The sequence below is a fragment of the Eretmochelys imbricata genome, chromosome 23 (genome assembly GCF_965152235.1).
Source record: "Eretmochelys imbricata isolate rEreImb1 chromosome 23, rEreImb1.hap1, whole genome shotgun sequence".
NCBI classification, from domain to species: Eukaryota; Metazoa; Chordata; order Testudines; family Cheloniidae; genus Eretmochelys; species Eretmochelys imbricata.
This window is the reverse complement of record NC_135594.1, coordinates 4520503-4542510: the sequence shown is the minus strand read 5'-3', so window position 1 is coordinate 4542510 and position 22008 is coordinate 4520503. Positions and strand designations below refer to the sequence as shown.

At 41.0% G+C, this 22008-nt stretch overlaps 1 protein-coding gene across 1 annotated transcript in view; it reads right to left on the bottom strand.

The window, feature by feature from the left end:
- The window catches only part of WDR62 (WD repeat domain 62), a 38616-nt gene that overhangs the window by 2760 nt on the left and 13848 nt on the right, over nucleotides 1–22008 (bottom strand). Inside the window, exons 12-29 of the mRNA XM_077840663.1 lie at nucleotides 21624–21715; nucleotides 21094–21219; nucleotides 19599–19666; nucleotides 19102–19223; nucleotides 17454–17529; nucleotides 13865–13976; nucleotides 12987–13050; nucleotides 12044–12166; nucleotides 11068–11198; nucleotides 10638–10690; nucleotides 9218–9421; nucleotides 8494–8645; nucleotides 6580–6704; nucleotides 6008–6166; nucleotides 4439–4565; nucleotides 3178–3289; nucleotides 1475–1541; nucleotides 416–501 (exon numbers count right to left, since the gene is read on the bottom strand). Coding sequence (XP_077696789.1) covers nucleotides 416–501; nucleotides 1475–1541; nucleotides 3178–3289; nucleotides 4439–4565; nucleotides 6008–6166; nucleotides 6580–6704; nucleotides 8494–8645; nucleotides 9218–9421; nucleotides 10638–10690; nucleotides 11068–11198; nucleotides 12044–12166; nucleotides 12987–13050; nucleotides 13865–13976; nucleotides 17454–17529; nucleotides 19102–19223; nucleotides 19599–19666; nucleotides 21094–21219; nucleotides 21624–21715 — 1999 coding nt within the window. The remainder of the gene's footprint in view (nucleotides 1–415; nucleotides 502–1474; nucleotides 1542–3177; nucleotides 3290–4438; nucleotides 4566–6007; nucleotides 6167–6579; nucleotides 6705–8493; nucleotides 8646–9217; nucleotides 9422–10637; nucleotides 10691–11067; nucleotides 11199–12043; nucleotides 12167–12986; nucleotides 13051–13864; nucleotides 13977–17453; nucleotides 17530–19101; nucleotides 19224–19598; nucleotides 19667–21093; nucleotides 21220–21623; nucleotides 21716–22008) is intronic.

Below are 22008 nucleotides of genomic sequence, written 5' to 3'. Positions count from 1 at the left end.
AGGGGACAGAGTATCCCACATCTGTCTACTATCGGGTTCTTTACACCTTCCTCTGAAGCATCTGGCCCCGGCCACTATAGGATACAGGACTAGGTGGACCCAGTATGGCCACTCCTATGACAATCTGTTATGGCACATCCAGTCTAGATAAACCACATTGTAAAGTCACCTAAGCAGGCTCAGTGGGCAAGTTAAACACCACTCCTTGACAGTGTTCCTCTATGCTAAATCTATACATCATTAACAAATTGTTTGCAGCCATTTTGATGATAATCACCACAGTGAATTTCAAAGGTCAGTAATTCCAACAATCGGTAGGGCTCCTAGCAAGGATGCTGGAATTTGTTATTCCTTCCCATGATGCGATAACATCATGTGCTTTCAGTTTATCACATTTCTTTATCCCACACTGTACCTTGTCATAAAGCTGCAACGTCTCCTGGAATGCAGTGCACAAAGATTGCAGATTCATTTCAAAACTTTTGAGGAGGATCTGGGTTTCTAAGAATAAAAAGATTTACTGGGTTTGGACATGCAGTTTCCACATCTTGAGCCTTCCTAGACAAACTGCATCAAGTGGTTGTACTGCAAAATTCAGCTGTAATCTTCCATTATTTTAGCCAGCTACTTTCTTTAAATGACGGCGCTAAACCTCTCCAAGAGGACTAGTATAAAACTTGAAGTCTCATCTAACCGTTCCTGCCGATTGAGTGACAAGTTTTTGGCTCTTCAAGGGCAAGTTAGACCCTTTCATTCTCTTCACAAAGTCAAAAAGACAACATCAGAATAATCTCAATAACCAATTACAGCTAGAGCAGATTAAGTCATGGGAGAGTTTACACAGAAGGCAGAGAGTGAGTTCAAGGCTCAAGTGTCACAGAATTTATTAGTGGAGGAAAACAGTCCCATTTACATTGCTGATCACCTTAAAACTTTTACTTCAAGGGCTCTGTCTGTCTGGTGTTGGGACAAGCAAAGCTACTATGAATTAACAAGGGACACAAAGAAAGGTCTTTTGAAGAGAGGAGAGCAAACATCGCCACCTTGTGGAAGTCAGGAGGAAAGGCGAGAACTACTACAGCAACTCTGAAGATTCGAAGCGTGGTGCGCATGCCATTCCTGCTCATTACGGACATCGCTGTCATTAAGTGAAACTGAAGACAAGGGCAATGTTTTCAGAAGCACCTAAGTGACTAGGAGGCTAAGTCCCATTGATTTTGAAAATGGAACTTAGGTATTTTTGAAAATTGTACCCAAGCTTTTTAAGACCTATATTGCTATACTCCGACAGACAAACGGCGCTAAATCATGTTTCCAGCCATGTGTGTGTGTGTGTGTGTGAGTGAGTGTGAGAGAGAAAGCCAGCTGTATACTTGTGGGAACAAAATGTGAAGCGGGCTTGGGTCATTTTCCATGTTTTTCCCCTTTCCCAAATGAAGCATGCATCTCGTCTTACAATTAATCAGCATCTTACCTGAGGGACTGCATGCCTTGGGGTCTGTTTTTTCCACTACCTCAAGGGGCTTTTCCTCCAATGGTTTCTTTAAAAAAAAAAAAAATATTCAGAGAAAAGTTGGAAAATAAACCAATATAACAAAGATCTTAGTTTGGCTACAGTGTGTTACAAAAGTTTGAAATGATCCTCTAAAGGTGGAATTTTTAAAAATACTCCAGTCCTGTTGATTTTCAGATTGGATTTATGCACCTACGTTACATACTTTAATAAATCACACCCTCAAGTCTCAATAAGACATACACTATACGTTTCATATATCCTGGTTCTCGTATTGCAGTAGCCATTGTGCTATGTTCCACTGAAGAAGAACACAGAGGAAACCAGTATTTATTAGATACAGGAACTACAAACTTAACAGAATACAGAGGTGGACTTAAAATTACAAACTCATGAAAATAATTTTTTCCCTCAACTTCCAACACTCCTAGTAACAGTTCTGTTTTCCGCACTAAGAGCAAATAACATTGCTAAAACAGGAAGCAAGTGAACAATGAAAATCCTTTTGTATTGTAGCTGTTGATCTATCACCATAGCACCAGAGAGCCTCATAATCTTTAATTGTGATAGTGAATCTGTAATTGATTCAGTTTACATGTCAAACGGTGATTTTCCTAACAGGCGGTGTCACAAATGCCACTGAGCATCTGAAAACCCAGTGGTCCCCTTTCTGCTATGGGTATCATCACGGGCAATACACCAGCTAGTCTCCGATTGGAGGATCCGTATCTGGGGTACTTCTATTTCCCACATCACCACAGTATCTTGATGCCTCACAACTTTATTATTTTTATTCTCACAGCATCCCTGGGATGCAGGACAGTGCTATTATCCCCATTTGCAGAGATGGGGAACTAAGGCCCAGAGAGGCTAAGACCCAAATCCTCAAAAAGGTATTTAGGCTTTTGAGTTTAATGGAAGTTAGGAGCCTAAATACCTATGAGGATCTGGGCCTAAGTGACTTGCCCAGAGTCACACAATATGTTTGCAGAGGATCAAGAATTGAACCCTGGTCACCCAGCTCTCAAGCCCTAACCACTGGACTATCCTTCTCTAGTTCATTTAATGCCATCACCTCTGGGGGTGGGGAAGAGAACAGGGAGGGGAAAAAATAACTGTTGGAGAAAGATAACTAGAGCCCTGTGTAAATCAATTTCATGGAAGGCATGGCCCCCAAATAGTGATCTTTTAAGTTGTTTGTGTTTGCTTGGTTGGTTGAACAGGAAAATCTCTGCAAAAAGACTTTAATACAAAAAACTATCTTAACTAGCCAATTTTAAGGATGGAATGAATTTTTACAAGTAAAAAGTCTCAAATGTTATTTGTAAAAATTCATTCTAACCTTGAAATTGACTAAATTTACTTGAAAGATTTATTCTGTGCAAACTCTGTAAAATTCAATATTTTGCCATTTACGCTCTTATGAATTTTCTAAAAATTTTGATTTACACAGAGCCCTAGACCAAGAAACAATGAACCATGTGATTGTTTATTGCTTTGAAGGTTGAGAATTTCGCATCCAGTCAGTGTGATTTGTGGTCAGTTTTTAGGATTGGGGTTCAAAACACACCCTTTGTCACACTTCAGTCACTTGTTGTAATAAGACGCAGTGTCTCATTCAGTATTCTGTAGCAGGAAGGGTTCTCTTTGGAAGATGAACATACCTCTGAATTCTTGGCCTCACTAGACAATCTACTCTCTTCCTTAACTTGGTCTGTTGCATCTGTAATACTTTGCAATTGCTGATGTGCTCTGGGAAGAAAGGCAGCGGCAAGCCTGGATGTAAATATACAGGAATCTGAATCAGGTTTGATCTATCAGTTAAAGTTGCGTACCAAACAACCTTTATGATAGACAAGGAGCTTTACCACAAAAGCCCTGAAATTACCAGCCAAGAGACAAGATATTTGTCAGTTTACATACATTAAATCAGGGGTTCTCAAACTGGGGGTTGGGACCCCTCAGGGGGTCATGAGATTATTACATAGGGGGATGCGAGCTGTCAGCCGCCACCCCAAACCCCGCTTTTCCTCCAGCATTGATAATGGTGTTAAATATAGAAAAATTAGTGTTTTAATTTACAAGGGTGGGGGGGGGGAAATCACCCTCAGAGGCTTGCTATGTGAAAGGGGTCACCAGTACAAAAGTTTGAGAATCACTGCATTCGAGTATTGTGTGCAGTGTTGTTGTAGCTGTGTTTGTCCCAGGTTGGTTGTTGGACAAGGAGGATGAGGTCACTTTCATTGGAACGCTTCTATTGAGCTTACACAGAGCTCTTCTTCAGGTCCTTTAAAGACCTGAATTTAATACTTTAGGTTAGTCCTCTCTGTTCCCAAGTGAAATATTAAAGTCCTATTTGAGTTTCCAAAAAGATTAGACCCTGCAAGAGTCCATATGTTCTACTTTCTGGAGCTAAGATGCTCAACTTGCATTTTAAAGCTTGAAATGAAACCTCTTTAATGGAATGCCCACAAGCAGCTGCCTTATCGACTTAGTGCAGGATTTTTCAGAAGCACCTAATGGATTTAAAATGATTAAAGTTGCACTGGAAGTCAAGGAGATACACAGTTTGGAACTGCTTAGGTGCTTTAGAAACCCCTGACCTTTAAATCACTGTCACTATCTTTTATCCAGCTGTCTTGGACTAGAAGAACTAGTGTACACAGTTAGCAGCTGGAGTCGTACTGATCAACAGTACCACTTTCTGAGAACTCAAATGACAGGCAAAAAGTGAATAAAAAGTAAGTGGCACTTTACAGGCAAGACAAAGTCTCTGCACCAAGTATCTTGCTGTCTTAAGTTATTTCAGATACCATGGTGATTGATGCTCTATAAACAGGATATATTGAGACAGACTGGTGAGTGAAAGGGGGAAATAACCATATGAAAAGATGTATTTGGACCCAGGAAACACGCTGCACCTACCTACTGTTCTTCTGGCAGCGTGAGAGAAATCTTGCAGAAATACTCAAACGTGGATTCAAGAACAGGGTTTTTTCGTCATCTGCGTCTTCAGGTGGCTTCAAATCCTTTAAGCAGCCATTAAACTTTTCTGTGTTTAAGGAGAGAGAAACATCCTATCGGAACTGCGTTCGGATTCCCTAGCCCCACTGCTCTACAATCACAGACCAATAATGAAAAAGTTCAAGAGGAAAAACAAACAAAAAAAAAAAAGTCATGTTTATTAGGGTAGTGCCCAGGGACCAAGTGAGAACAGGGTCCAATTGTGCTATGCGCTGTACAGTAGCAGACAGATCCAGCTCCAAAAGAGCTTACAGTCCAGCAGACTAGACACCCACAAAGCAGTGGAAAGGGATAGAATATTCAGGCAAAGTGAAGTATAGTGATAATTATATTGACCACCTTTGTAAAGTGCTTTGTGATCAGAGAATGAAAAGTGCTACATCAGAGCTAGGAATTTATTACCATCTGATTTCAAATACAGAATCAGAGTAGAAAAACCAAGACAGGCCACAGGATTTGTGCCTCAAGAGAGTGAATCATGTGCAATCTGCCTGGGTTCTGAAGTGAGCTACACTTTAAGCCTCAGTACTGTGTGCCTTCCAGATACTGAATACATACTAATAAAGGCATATAGAAGAACTTCACATACATGAAGCAATTTCAAAGGTTGCTGCCAGAAGTGAAGCTCCTTGAAATACCCCCAAGAAAGCCAACAAGCAGTTAGACAGGCTGTGGTAATAATTATGTCTTCGAGTCATACATGACAGTTGTATTGGCTTTGAGATGAAAAAGACAAGATCTTTGAACTCAAATGCAAAAAACTCTCACTGACTTCAATGGGAGGGACTGATCCTACTATACAAACAATTCCAGATAAGATGCAAAATGGGTGTCAATTTACCACACTACATAGATTTATTTTAACATACAGTCATTACGATTGAGGTGCATGGGTACAGAAACATTACATACTGTAATGCTGAAAGGTGCTAATGGCTTGGATCCAAAGACAATCACAGACTTGTTAAAGCCAATGGGTGAGCCCAGCACTCTTTCACGCTCAATGGAGAAATCAAGCTTCTTCAGGTAGTTTAAACAGCTGCTGCCTTGGGCAGTCATCCCCCATTGTCAATAGGCCACATAGCAGTTCACTGCTGAGCTGTGTGGACTGAGGGGTTTCCCTGGCTGCAGACACAGGCTAGGAAACTGGTTGCAAGCTATAGGATGGGTGTAGAAGGCAGAAAGCCAGAGGAAGGAGCTATGAGAGTGACCCTGAAAGGAAGCAGAGGGACAGGACTCCTGGGTCACAGAGCCCCTAGAAGGACAGATGTGGGGATTTCTGAGAGAGGAAATGCTTGATTCTATGTGCAGGGAAACAGTACCCTCTGGACATTTTCTGTATGTCACCAAGACCACACAAACATATACCTGATTTGTATCATCAATTTCTCATCTTAATGAAGACAACCCTACAAAGCCCCAACCATACATGGCATTATTTTCATAATTTATTTGGAACTTAAGTGGTACCTTCAGCATGGGCATCTGTCAAGGTCTCAAAATGATGTTTCAGGTACTTCTCTTGTTCTGGGGTTTGGGGTAAAGAACTGTCTCTCCGGATGTTTCCGTCCAAATCAGTTGTTTCTATTTCTACGTCCAAGTCTCCATCTGAGCCCAAGGAGTCCTCATCTAGCATTACATTACACAGATCAAGAAAGAAAAAAAAGTTAAAGAGGAGATGCAAAAGGACTGAGTCTGGCATGCGTTAGGTTTTTTATTAATTAAAAAAAAAATCATGTTATGACAGGCAGGTGATCAAATAGATCTGTAAGCCTCGAACCAACATAGCACTCAAGCATGTGTGAGACTTTAAGCGTACAAGTATTCCCTGACTATTCACAGGCTCAGAGTCACACCCAGCTTTAACAGTGTTTTTGAATTGGGAACTTATCCTAGAAAACCGTTTTAAATACTTCCAAAACTGCCATGGATATTAAGCTCCATACAAGTAGAGATTTTTAAGCCCCAACCCGCTGCTTTATCACCCTCCCACCTTTTAATATTATAAAGGCTGGTTATGCTGTTGTATTTTCAAATATTACCTTCCTGTTGTCGATCAAAAGCAGATGTTTCAGAATCCAGAGATGTGACAGGGCAGCCTTTGTCTTTCCCATTTTTGACTTCCTTCTGATAAAGAGGCTGATGATGTAGCTCCTTCACATATTTACTTGAAAATGAAAGGAAAAAAAAAAAGGAGAAAGCAGATTGTGAGAATTCTTAATGTATCAATTTTCAAAGCACTGTTAAAGCACTGGCCTTTTTATGATACACTGGGAGAGTCGATAATTCAGGCAGAGAGGGTCTTTCATCTGTAGGCAACTAGATTTAAATCCAATCCAGGTCAGTGGTATTCAGTCATCACATAGTAGATTTTGATCTACATTATATGACTTGGCAATTCCAGTCTGGCTTTGCACAGATGGATAACACTGAGTGGAAAAAAAGATCCCACCATCACAATTATTCTAGCTCAAAGGCTCAGCCGGAAGGATCAGGACTAAGGCCCAGATCCTCAAAAGATATCTAGGTGCCTAACGTCCAAAATACCTCTGAGCATCTGGGCCTGCTGCTTCTTGAGACTAAAATACTCTTTCATCCTGAGAGGTAGTCCCCACATCAGAATACTAGCAATAAGAGTGAATGAACTTTTAGAATTACACTGAAAAAGTTAGTTTTGAAATTCTGTTTGAGAGTCTCAGAATATCCACATCACAAGTAAGTGTGTTTGGATGGTAGATTCTCTTTTTTCCCATTAGCAATCAAGAACCATTACTCAAACCTAGCAGATACTTTAGAACTGCCACCTTTTCCTTCTCAGGCGAGAAGCTTTCTGAGCCATCTGAGAAACCAAGAGCTGGATATTAACCAGGCAAGTAGGACAGAAGGAAAATAGTAGGAGGACAGAAAAGAGTAGAGTAACAAGCAGCAATTATGGATAAGTAGTTTTATCTTGTCTTCTCTTCACCAGATCTAGAGAGAGACATTCAAGGCCTAATAAGCGGAACAGATTTGCAGAAGGAGCTCAGAAAAGCCGAGGAACGAACTCCTGCACCTTACATACTCAACACTGCAACCAGATCTATAGGAAAGTTAGCTGCAGGGTGGTGAAGGAGGCAAGCACTACCTTATGAAGTAGTGCAAAGGGCAAAGACACGTCCCAACTATCATGCAGCTGACCCATAACTCTATGGGGAACATCACTTGCTTACAGCATGAATGGGGGAGAGGGAGCAACAAATGATATAAAGCCAAGTTTACTCGAAGCTAGGAATGGGCGACATGGGATGGATCACTTGAGGATTACCTGTTCTGTTTATTTCTTCTGAAGCACCTGGCACTGGCTACTGTCGGAAGACAGAATACTGGGCTAGATGGACCTTTGGTCTGACCCAGCATGGCTGTTCTTATGTTCTTCCAATCTGCCCAACAATAGTTGTTCGGATTGCTTTCTAACCTCACTAGGGCCTTAAAGTGAAATATTTTGCAACATAAATAGCCCTATATTGTCCTTTGACTACAGAAGAGCTTAACGATGCATCCTCACAACAAAGACATGGTGATTCACCAGGGAGGTGGCTAGACAAGTGGCTAGATGGAAAGCCCTTAAAAAGCAGATATTTCCCAGTTTCTGACCTCCAGCCGCAAACTGACTTTTTCCACCATAGGAAACGTTCGACTGGTTGATCTTGCAGTTATTATCGTAGCATCTAGTAGCCCCTAACATGGACCAAGACCCCATTGTGCTAGGTGCTGTACAGAGAATTGCCAGTACTTTGGGGAAATTAATTCTAGATCACACGAGACACTCAGCCCAATAAGACCTATGAACTGCTAAGACTAACATATGAATGAATACCTTGATACAGCTCTACAAAGAGTTTTAATTTGGCACAAAGGAAGGGAGGGCTAATATGTAAATACATTCAAATGTAATCTTATTGCGTAGCAATACTAACCTTTCTGCCTCTAAAGAGCTGTCCCCAGTCTGTGCATCATATATGCTGTTTCCACTAATTTCAAGAGATTCAGGCTCCTGATTTGTTTCGTCCTCTGAGAAGAGATCCGGGCGTTTGAAGTCCTCAATGACATTGCTAGGGGAATTCTCAGTCTGTAAGAAATACAAAGCTTCATTTCTTCTTAAAACACAAAGGTTCTCAAGCTATACATTGGCCTGCAGACATTAAGGGTATGTCGTGTCTACGCTACAATCCGAGGCGTGATTGCAGCTCACATTGACATACCTGTGTTAGTTTTAATCTAGCTAGCGCAACTAAAAAATAGCAGTGACAACGACATGGGAACATGGATCCCAGCTCAGGGTAGGAACATGAATATGTATCCAGAATATGTACAGCCCATGCTGCTGCATCTTCACTGCTATTTAAGTTGTGCTAGCTAAATGAAACCTAGCACAGGTATGCCTACCTGAGCTGCAATCACATCTCTGACTGCACTGTAGCGTAGACATACTCGGAGATGGCTGAATGTGGTTCTTTATAAAAGGTAGGGTGGGTACAAGTGCCCAGGAGTCATATTTAATGATAAACAGCAACTGCAACAAACAAGGGATATTGACAGAAATAAAATTTATTCTGAACAAAGTGACTTTGGTTCTCTTAAAAGAGTAAAAAGGAGGACAGTCAAAACAATCTTAACTATAAGCAACGTGAGATCACTAACCTCCAAGAGTAGTTGGTCCAGATTCTTTGGCTCGAGTTCAGTGTCACCCAGGAAGTCATTTTTTATTGGGGTAAAGTAACTCATGTCTGTGTCTAAAAGGGTTTTAATTGGCTCTTTGTCAGCACTTTCCGCCCATCGTCCTTGGGGCTGGTAATTCACCCTTGGGTTAAATGTCATGCTGTCCGAATTTTCTGCCTCTCCCAGCTACAGAAAGAAAGTTTTCCAGGTTTTTAAGCACTGTGTGTAGTTTCTATGGATCAAATGCAACTGCAATCATTTTTTCAGTTCTAAGTTAAGTAATGAAAAGAATAGACTTAAAATATTTTAAGAACAAAAACAATGTGTTTGAGAGAGAGAAAAATCACTGTTTTACTTAGCCGCCAAGACGTCAGTTTGAGATCAGAAGGTTACGCATTTGGAGAACTGCAGTTAGTAGATTAAAAGGAAAGGCATTTTGCTGAAGATTCAAACAGAAAAGCCCATACTGATTGGTGGCTGATGTTTTACTAATAGAACAAATGCACTTTCTGAATTTGGATGGCCTGTCTTGATCTGGGGGAGACTATCCAGGCACTGTTCAAATCAATGGAAGAAGAGGAAGAGTTTGGGATGACCCCCTTTTATAAATCTGGTTTATGATGTCAAATCCATGGCCACTATATGAGCATTTAGCCCTGCCCCATGGTCAAACTGTTTGAGTTGAGGGTTCTGAAGTCATCATAAAAGTGGGCACCTGCAGAGGCAGTTTAGTGACAGAGACTCCTTAGAACATCTCATATGCCCCGTACTTTTTTAATCATTTGCGTAATTAAATGGGGGAAGCAAAGGATGACGACAGCTTTCTTTTTAAGTGCCCAACTGTATCTCCAATAATTGTTTAGGGGACTGGCAGTGGGACAGAAACACAGGTTTAGTGATCATGCTATGAGAGAGTTTAATGCAACCGCAAACGGGGCGCCAATAAAAAAAATACCTGCAGAGTCAGAATCTTGTCAAATGCCTCGCCTTTCATGAAGCTCATGTTAGATTCTATGTATCTTTGCTCCTGCCCCTCTCATGGGTATATTTAAGGCAAGGGAGAGAAATGTGGCCAGCAATTTGTTGCTATTATTGTTAGATGAGGGATGTGTGGACAACAATACCAGCCAGCTCGTAGATAGTGCTTTTCATCAAAAGATCTCAAAGATCTTTTGCATAATCTTTAATGTATTTATCACCACAACACCCCAGTGCTATTGTCCCCATTGTATAACTGGAGAACTGAGGCCCAGAGAGGCTAAGTGACTTGCCCAAGCATACACAGGAAGTCTGTGGTGGAGCAGGGAAATGAACCCAGGTCTCAGGCTAGTTCTAGCCACTACATCATCCTTCCTCTCAAATAAAGCCCTTTTATACAGCTACATAATAATGCCCAGCTTACCAGTCTCTTTGCCCACATAGGCAGCTTGCCATTAGTTAGTATGCAGATCGGATCTGAAAAACAAAACCAAGAGACTGCTGAGATAAGAAATAAAGCTTATGTTGGGAAGCATTTGCTGCAGGGGAATGGGCTGAAGAGTGTGGGACCTTGTGATTTCTAATCCTGCGTGTAACAGGATGGTCTGACCCTAAAGGGTCACAGGCCAGCCAACCATGTTACACTGTGTTTTGACCACAGGAACACGCTCCCACTCTACTGAAGTTTAAAAGACTCCTTGACCACCTAGGATATTTTCTATTCCCCTCTCCCTCCTCTGTGATTCTCCAACAAACTTCCAAAAGGCTCAGGATGTAAAAGCAGGAGAGTGCAAAAAGACAGTAAGTTTACATAAACATCACAACTGATTGACACACTAAGCTGGAACACATGCCTGTGTCAAAGTCTTTGGCTGGAGTCTGCAGAGAGGAGTCCTCTTCTCTCTCCTCGTCAGTATCGTAGTCAGTCGGCTCTTCTGCTTTCTGGGACATCCTTCCACTTGGAACAGCAACATACGTCTCCCGCCTGAGGAACATTGTAAGTGTACAACCGTTACCTGCATCCTTGCTCCACTCTGCCTTACTTGTTACTCATGCATGTCTTACATAAGAAAGTTCCAGATTCAGATAACAGAGATGGCAGTGGTCACTATCCCCAGCGGAAGTTCAGGCTACCAGCCCAAAATACCATTAGGCGACGCAGCACACATTTGGCCAACCACTGGGCTGAAGTTGTAGTTCCCTGTGTGGGCCAATAGATGCCGCCATGGAGCCCAGCTCTGGGCAGACACAGAACATGTCTTCCTCCTGTCTGGCTGCTTCCCCTGCTGCATTTGGCGCAAGGAAGAAATAGTGAGCAGTCATGGCATCAGCTGCAGCAAGTGGTGGGGACGTGATGATGGCTGATGAGTGGAGACAGATGGCAAGGGAGCCTCAATACTAGCCCCAGGCTCCTCCAACTCTCCCAGATGCCACCCACCTATCTGCCCCAGTACTCACCCAACTCCAGTGACCCACTCCCCCAGCAGCCATGCCCCTACTTGACCACACCCAGCTACCCCTAGGCAGGGCTCAGTTCCCCAATTAACCCAGACACCCACTTGCACCCTTCCCCTCAGATATCTTCCTACCGCTACCTGCCAAGTTTTGTGCAGCTCCTTTTCCTGCCCCCAACCACTGCTTGGGGAAGGGTATATTAACCATAAACTTAGCTTTATGGTCATCTGCGAATTATTCAAATATCCACGTTAGCTCACTGCATAATTTGCATAGAAGGTCAAACATGGAGCTGCTGAAAACTTGCAGGTATTAATAAGAGCTGCAATAAAATCAAATTCCTAACAAGCAGTTAATGAAAGCCCACTTTAATACCTGATTTGATTAGACCAGTTTAATTCCTTGGCTTTCTTCTGCTGCTGCATTTGATTGAGCTCCACTAAGTGCTGTTTCATACAGTTTGTAATCTCAGGGCCAAGGTGCCACATAAACACACAACTGTTGATAAAAAGATTTGTTTAGGGCCGTAAAATTCTGGTATGTCTGCATTCCGCGATACCTCTCAGGCTGAAGAATCCCAAATTGGTTTACAAAAGCCAATGCTACAGATTATTGAACTCTTCTCAGTTCCGAATAAAGTCTCTAGCCAATGGTCATCAAGTCAATTCAGTGAGCTAGTGCCCACGCAGAGCTAACAGAAAAAACCAAACCCCAACCCAACACCCTCAAACCAAACCCCAACCCAACACCCTCAAACCAAATCAAATCTACTCCAAACACCATCATCAAGCCACAAAACAGAATCAGGAATATCTGATACCACCTCACCTGTTCATACCACCAGATTCAGCTCCAATCTGGTAGACCGAGTCCAACTCCCATTGAAGCCAACACTTAGTTAAAACAGATCTGTAATCTTCCACTGATGATGCTCCATTGACAGTAGCAATGGTGGGAGCTGTAGCATAGACATGGTGCAGTTTTCTAACATAGTGATGTTAGAAATTATGTCTACGTAGCGAATAAAAAAAAAAAAGCCTGCACCCTGGCTACACTGCAGCTTTCACTATTGCTACCAGTGATAATGAGTTGTGTATTCTAGGACAAACCTAGACACACAAAACCCCCCGTAACTTCGATGGGAGCTTGCTCAGGGTCAGAGCCTCCTCCCTTCCCTCCCATTCCCTTCCCCCAGGAACAATGGCTTACTGAGTAAATGCGTTAAAATATTCATAGTTCCCCTACTTTAGTACCTTCCCTTGGAGTATTAAATTCAAAGTAGTGTTGACATCAGCATATTTTGTCAAATCACACGTACCTGTCTCCTGAGACTGTGATTAAATGCTTGCAATCATAGGTAAACTTCATCCCAGTTACTATTTCTGGAACATAAGAAATTAAGCCCTATTGGTCTCTTGTTCAGAAGACAATGAATTTGTGTAGTAATTTTCAGTGTTATTTCAAGACGATTTTAGGAACAAAATGAGTTTTGGTTAGTAAGGGCATATTCTTGGTTCGATATGAAGTGACTGAAGACACAGTTGACATAGTTAAATTACAGGCGTATCCTGATTTGAATTAATTTAAATCATATTCCTCTTTTCTCACTGGAATAGCCGTAGTTAAGTCACAAGCTACTAGTGATTCCTGATAAAACTTCTCATTTCCTAAATATTAGATCTCTGGATGCAAGCAATTCTGGATGCTAGCGTTAAGTCAGCATGCAGGTTTTGATATCTTACTGAATATTCTGATCTACAATAAGGCTATTAAAATATTTTTAAAAGCTTTGGAAAAACGTATTGTGTGGAGGACAATACCACACAATCAAAAAACATTGTGCTGTGCTTGGAGTTTAAAAATGTTCTAAAATGTGCTAATACTGGATGAAATGAATTATGTAACTAAGATTAGAGCTGGTTAAGATCATTTAATGAAAGGCATTTTTTAAAAAATCATGTCCCTTTTACTACTAACTATGCTTTATAGTTTACTATTCGTTTAGAACACATAGGATTATTCCTGGTAAAGTTTCACCTGAGAAACTGTTGGCTAGGATAATGCTTTTGGGAAATCTTTAATAACTTAGTTGTTTTCAATTCACAGGTGAAATGACTAGTGGAAGAGACAGGCGCTAAATTCTGGATTAAGTGTTCTTGAGATAAGCAGCTATAATGATAAAATGGAAAAGCACACCTGAATGGCCAAACATTTTTGCAACACACTCGCCGGAATGGAAGTCAATGACCGAAATACTCTTATCGGAGCAACTGGTTGCTAGAAAAGTTCCTGAGGGATCCAGCTGTACCTGCAGAAACAAGATACATTTCAAATAATTCCTCTTATTATGAGAAACTGCACATCCTCCTTCCAAAACCTAAAGAGCACAGGGTTAGTTAACTGTAAGTACAGTGCCCAGATAATTTCAACCACACATTATGGTGTTATACATATTTACCATTGTGGGAGCATTAGAAACTGTTGAACTGGTAGATTTCCAGGCAGCTCTGTCATGCCCAGAGGTATTATTTTTTAAAAAACAAGGAGTAGACATGTTGTCTTGGAGGGATTAATACTCCAAAAGGTTTGAAGAAACAGCTATCAGACTGTTTCAGAGCAGATTCAGGTTTCTGAACAGAGTAGATGCTCTGGGGAATCTACCAAGAGGTTGGATTTCTGAGAAAATAGGACAGCTGAATGGATAAAGAGAACTCTCAAGATGGGAGCTGAACGGAGATTTCCTAAGGAAGAACTGATCAAACATGCTCCACAATACACCAATGCTGACTCAAAACCAGAACAAAAAGAAACACTGACAATTGGCACTTCTAAAGCCATCGTATGGATGGCTCTCTTGACCCCGCCACAGCAAAAAACATCTCAAAGGTGCAGCTCTTGACAGCCCACGTTCAGCCATTGCTGACAGTGTTGGCAATGCTGTATCTGGAATAAAGGGTCACTCCCAAGACAGGAGATCCTAGTAGCCCTTTAAAACGTGAGGGATATCTAACTGTGGAATTTGTTTCCTCCCTTGGTCCACACTATAAACTGGATTTCATCATTTTCTAAGTGTGCTGTAAAACCCATCTCTCCCAGACCATCAAGCACACTTTGGGAGAGAAGTGTTCATAAGGATTGTAGATGGTACAGAATATTGTAGGCAACCTGTGGAACTAGTAGATATTTTTCCCCTGCCATGGCAGTCAGAAAAAAAGGGAAATCTATTAACTGCAGACTTGCAGGATGGAGGACTGAAGAACTAAATTATTATACTGATTTTTTTAAAAAAGTGTTGTGGCTGCTTATTTCAAGAGATGTGCAGAGCTTAGTACTACCTAAATTGAAATAAACAAAATAGGGAAAAAGTGATCAGCAAGAGATTGACACTTATTATTAGGACAGAATAAATGGTTTCATTCTAATGGGTCAGCTAAGGGTCAGGAATTTAAAGCCTTATACGCAGAACTACTAATGAACGGTGAGGAAAGAGGAATATATAGATCAGCCAAGACTAAGCAAAGAATTACAGAGGACTTGGGAGCTGTAAAGTGTGCCAAAGATGAAAACGGAAAAGTGCTGATGGATGACAGTGAAATCATTAGGGGGTGGCAGCAGGTTTATGAAAAACCGCTCAATGAACTGAATGTGAAGAAACAGCTGAGGTAAGTATGCGCAAGCAACAACCTCCCAAGAGCTATCACCATGGTGGAGACTTGGACATCGGCAGTGGGACTGGATTGAGACATTTAAAGCGTTTGGCCATAGGGAAGTGGTAACGACAAGCTTTTTCAGCTTAATTCTCTGTACTGGAAAAATGCCCGACAAGTGGAGGAAGAGCCCATTGGTCCCTGTTTTCAAGCATAAAGAAGCGTACAAGAATGTAGAAATTACAAACCCATCAAGTTAATGAGTCACACGATGAAATGGCTGGAAAGAACTATGGAGAAAAGACTTTTGGAGGAGCTGGAGCATCAAGTAAGCTACAACCAATTTGGATTTTATGTCAGGAAAGTCAACAATGGAATGCCGTGTCTGCAGCTCAGATATTGCAGAAGTATAGGGTGAAAAGCAGGGAACTGCATTTAGTGTTTGTGGATTTGCAGAAGGCTTATGACAGAGTTCCTACAGAATTGTTAAAGTGGTGTCTGTGATCGTACAATCTCCCGGAGACATAGGTTCAGGCTATCAAGGACATGTACAACGGTAGCACAACAGTAGTGAGAAGCAGCTGTGGTTTCGGTGCGTCACTGACAGCGAGGGTAGATCTAGATCAGGGATCATCTGCCCTAAACCCATTCCTATTTCTGGTTGTAATGGACACCTTGGTGTAAGAGATTAAGACAGAGGCTTCATGGAACATGCTTTTCGCTGTTGGCGTTATGTTGTGCTGTGAAAATAAACGTGAACTGGAAAAAGAGCTAGAACTGCGGAGGGCTGCATTAGAAGCAAATGTCTTACAAGTCAACTGACAAAAGGCAGAATATATGCAATCCCTTGTTAAGAGGGAAAATTAGAAAATTAGAATTAAAGTCTGTGCAACAATTTAAATACCTCAGTTCAGTGTTGAGCCATGATGGGAACGTTAGGATGCTAGCAGCTGCATGAAGAGTGCTTGGTGTAAATGGAGGGAGCCGATGGGAATTCTCTGCGATAAAAATATGCCAAGTGTATAAGATTTGCTTAGGCCAGCCATGACATATGGGTCGGAATGCTGGCCAACGAGGAAGAGAGAAGAACAACTACGTCACACTGCCAAAATGAGAAGGCTCAGGTGAATGCCAAGTAAGAGAAGAGCTGATAGACTATGCGCCATGATGCGGGTAGCCCCATCATCAAAAAGCTGAGGGAATATTGACTGAGATTGCATGGTTATGCAAGACAAGGAGATGTGGGATATGTTGGCCAGAGAGTACAAGAGCTAGCAGTCATGGGACAAGGACCAAGAGAAAGACCTAGGGGAAAAAAAAAAAAAAAAAAAAGTGGTTCAAGTTGCTGAAGGACACGAAGAAAGTTGGTGTCAGCTTGGAAGACGTACTTGATGAGAACACTTGGAGATCAAGAGCAACTGACTCCAATTGCCAGGACAAGGGAAGGAGGAAGAATAAATAAATAGTTTCATCCAAACCAGGGGACCACTGTGACTCCTGCCTTGCTAACCTGAAATGTAACAAATCCTAGGGAGAGAAAACTCACAAGAGGTCATGCCCTTGTAATGGCATGTGCATCTTCCACAGAACAGTCAAAGTGGGTGAGGTAATATCTTTTACTGGACCAACTTCTGTGGGTGAAGGAGACAAGCTTTCAAGATCTACAAACCTGAAGAGCAGCTCTGTGTAGCTTAAACAGTTCGCTCTTTCACCAACAGAAGCTGATCCATTAAAAGGTATTACCTCACCTACCTTGTCCCACTAATATACTGGGACCAACTTGATTACAACAACACTGCAGACAGAACAAGCTAACATTCCACTTGGCATTCTGATTAATTGTCAAAGTTGATGGGACTTTCCAAGTGATAATTTGTATAACCTGCTTCTTTAAAGGACCATTCCTGTGGTCTTGAAACTTTGGAACGTTCCCACAGTCCCTTGCAAACACCTATGTTTCACCGGACTGTAAATCTAGAAGCAATGGCACTGTAATCTCTACATCAGATAATGTCTCTTAAGAATTTCGACATACAAACATGCAATACATAGAACATTATGCTTTAATTTCATATATGTGAACCCATAGCACAAGTTTCAACAGAGCACTTGAAAAGCTGCAGCAATGACTGGCTTACCTTTAGTAACGACCCATCATCACCTTGCGATCCCTTGTAGCACCACTTTTGTTTCCCACTGACAGTGTTGTAGACTCTGTAAGAAGGTCATTCCTTATTTTAATAGTGTGCAGTAGACAAGTGATTTGGCTCAGTCAAGACTTGCCTCATGTGCACACATAACAAATGGAACAGGGTAACTTTGCCATGTAGTTTTCAAATCAAGAAAGGCCTTTATAAAGGCCTTTATAAAAGCAGAAAACAAAGGCCTGCTTATAAAAGCACAAAGCGGCTTGCTTCTGCAGTGTGCCCTAGGCCTTGTACATATTTCTACTTATGTCAGTAGAATTTATGTTGCTCAAGGGGGTGACTAAGTTGTAAGTTACACAGACCTAAGCGCCAGTATGGACAGCGCTATGTTGGTGTGAGACCTTTTCCTGCTGACACAGCTACCACCCCTCACGGAGGTGGTTTTATTATGCTGACGGGAGAGCTCTCCTCACCAGACTAATGTCGACTAGCCCCTCATCTCTGATATCCCGAGCACCTGCAATTCACACTGGAAAAAAATCATCAGGTCCTAACTCTCTAGACAATAATGCTGCTTGAACTCATATGCACTTAGCTATATGTGGTCTCCCTATAGATGTCACCTTTTGGCAACCTCACAGAAGCATGTTACCTCCCCTCTGGTACAGCTGGGCCTTCTGAAAGGGGAAAATCTGTTGGGTGATTAATAACCTCTGTTGGATTATTAATAATAATAATTATTTTTAAAAGACTGACTTGGAACTAGAAACTCTGGTTAGGTGCAAGTTCTAGCCCCATACACCAAGAAAGTAACTTTGCCAAAATGCCATAGAACTATTTATAAATGGCAGTTTTAGTTTACATATTCAGGGTATTTTAAAATTGCATTTATTCTCTCATAAGCAGTTTGAAATTTTTGCTGTATGTTGTGCAGCGTTTTAGTTCTAAGTCTTCTTCATTATTGCTTAGATTTCAACAGTGCAAAAAAAATGCGCTAAGCAATTTCTAAATGCAGAGGAAGATGGAACTTGTCTCAAAAAGAGTACGATGTACAAACAGTTTCTATAATGAGAGCTTACTTCATACCTGGTTTATGGAGAACAGCAGACAGGCCAGTAGCATAACAAATTTATCTACTGTAAGTAAAACAGACCTTTGGAAAAACTGTGGGGGTTAATATAGTACTCTGATGTTGTGGAAAGCCAGCAATGAGGACTGGACAGGACAGGACGGTATTTGCCAGTGATTGGTTCCACCAGAACCATTATCTAAAAGTGAATTCTTGGAAGAACTGGACATTTACAAATGGTTCAGGTTAATCAGCTTACTAAAACTGCTGCAAGCTTTGGTTTCAAAGATGGGGTCAAAGCATAACAGGAAGATAAAGAACCTTGGAGTACCGTTCGTCTGAGGGATTACTGAATAAAGAATTACCATTTCATTAAAAATGGACATGGCCATTATTAGGGCACTTAAGACTCTGGTGTCTTCTCTGACCTTTGAGTTTCTCAACTCAAAGGCTACCAGACAACCCTTGAGATGTATTCCTATTATTCAGACATATTGGGGAAATCTCTCTAATAGAGACATCATGTTTTATAGTCTAGCCTTCATTAATAAAGCAAATAAAACAGATCACCTGACATTTCTATCTTGGCAGGCAACAGCTACGTATTTCTGTGTGATATCAATATCCATGTCATATAAGGTGGTTTTTTCAGCAACATGATGAGTTCTAATGAAATTAATCCCATCTGCAAGCTGCGTAAAAAGACATACAGACCAGAAAACAAGATTGGAGCACTCTGCTTCTTGTAATATAACCCTGACTTCTGTCAACAATTTTTCCATCTGTGTGTTTATGGGTACAATAAAAAAATCCCATACAGAATGGGAAACCCCCGTGTCAGGTAATGCCAATAAATCCCTGCTATAGAAACCCTGTAAATCTACAGTGCCTGCAAGGACCTTAAAGTAAATCTCAAACTCTAGACAGAGATTATTCAAGCTGATTTTTCAGGGGTAAGTTTAGAATATACAGTGTAACTTCAATTTTGTTAAAGAGTACACACCCCAAGAGAGGACACTATTTTGCCAGTGATCAGCTGCTATCTACAGGGGGATGCTACAACTTACCTTTTGTGCACTGCGAAAATAAATACTTTTATCAGCTCCACAGCTTATCATTTGAACTTCTCCATTACCTGAAGGAAAAAGAAGGAAGGAAAAATGAAGTCAGAGTTTAAGGTAGCCACCAAGACCGAATAGGAATTCATTGGAATACCTCCCATTGAAGGACTGTAAAGCAAGAAAGCTAAAATTGCACTAAGTAGCTCCTTTTAAAAATTAAAATGTTCAAGATCTAAAGGTCAGATCCATAGCGGATGTAAATCTGCTAGGCTGTATAAGAGTCAATGAAGCTACTCAGTTTACATCAGATGAGGATTTGGTTCCAAATTTATACTGACAAATAGAGAGTTATGAGAACATGCCAAAGATTGCTTCCCATCTGGGGAAACTAACATAATGGGAAACCACTCTGGCAAACTGGGGTAATTTTTGTCATTATGAATATCTATGAATTAACACTCTGAATGACAAGGACTAGTCCCTGGGTCAGGAAAAGACTAAGAAGAGACTGGTGGTTCGGGCGCTCACCTAAGATGTGAAAGTGCCCATGTTCGAGTCCCTGCTCCAATGACTAATGTATACATGGTGGAACAGCTTCAGCAGGAGGAACCGAAAAAGATTTGCCCAGGATATGCCACAGCCCAGAGGTTAGGACACTCCCCTGCAGTGTAGGAATCCAAGTTCAAATCTCTTCTACACATCAGGCAGAGGAGGGACTGAACCCAGGTCTCCCACATCCCCGGTGGGTTGCTTAGCCTCTAGGCTAAAAAGATAAAAGTAGGCTTGAAAAGATGCGATTTTTATACGTTGATTTCAGCACCCATGGATGAAAAACTATTTCCATTCATAATAAAAAGTTTACAAACAGGCAAAGTTCTCAAGCAGTGTTTTACTCAGAGTTTGATTTACGGTTATTTACTTCGTCATCATATGTCAAAATATACATGTGTTTTAAATGGTTATAAAGCTTTAACTTTTTGAATTTCAACATCCCCTGTAATTAAAAAAACCGTGCGACTCCCCCATAATCTCCAACAACTATGAAAATTTAAAAATTGATAAACAGAAAAAAAAAAATGCTTAAAAATAAACAGTCAAAATTCCAAAAAACAAAAATCGAATGCTACCAAGTCTAGTTATATGGGAGCTGACTTCACCACCTCCTCCTCCAGGCACTTAAAAGTGCTCCCTCCCACTGTCAAAAACAAACAAACAATTAATTCACTGATTTAATTTTTGTGTGTGCAAATTTTTGGTTTCGATTTGAGTCAAACTGAATTCCCCCCACCCCCCACAATTTTTCTGAACTTCCAGAAAATTGGGGGGGAGGGGAGGGAGTTATTTGCCCACCTCTACTGCCAAGCTATGCGAGGAGACATTCTTTTAAAGAAAAAATTAAAAACCTATTGTAAAGTAATCGCAGTTCTCTCCTCACAGCTCAGACAGATCAATGGAAGTTTAATAGAAACAATAAGTGTTAATATGAAGTCTGGAAACTTACCTGCAAATTTGACAGCTGTTATGGCAGATGAATGATCATCCAGAGTTTGCTCCAATTTATAATTTTTATCTACATTTAACACATGAATCAGTCGGTCTCTGCTTGCTGAAGCCAGCAGTGCCATCCCTAGAGACGTTAAAAGGGACATTTTTAAAGGCAGGGGGATTTGTGTTTCCTTTAAAAATAAGCAACATTTGTTTGAACTGTCATATTCTGAAAAATTATAATGTAAAAATGGAATCTTCTTACACAAATGAGCATGTGTAGTCAGACTCATAAGCTCATTTTACTTAAAAACACTTTTTTCCAGTAAAATAAATATTTTATTGGAGTTCTTAATATAACAGAGCTAATCCACAGAAGGCAGTTTTAGATGAATATTTCTGCTAAAGTTACACATAGCTTGATGCAGACTGAAGCCAAAGAAACACAAATAATCCTTCAATATACTTTCAGCACCTTCCATGTGTTCAGTTGTGCTTTTGTCATTTTCCTCCAATAGATTTTAGAGTTTGTTTTCAAATACTTACCAGTTTCTGGTTTGGAATACTCCAAGCAGAGAACTTCTGAATCATGAGCTTCCACCTTAACCACTTCACGCATAAACTGTAACTCATGTATCCTACAATGAAAATGCAGCAGTGAAAAGCCAGCAATTTTACACATTGATGGGGCGGGGGAAGGAGAGGAACCAGTCCAGCAAAGCACTTATCAATCATATTTATTATGGTAGTGGCCTAAGGGTGAACCAAGAATGTGGTCCAGTTGTGTTAGGCACTGTACAAACACAGAACAGCAGATGGCCCCTGGAAAGCTTACAATCTTAATAGACAAGACAGACACAGAGCGGGGAAAGGGATAGAACACATATAAGCACATGCTTATCTTTAAGCATTGAGTAAACCCACTGAAGCC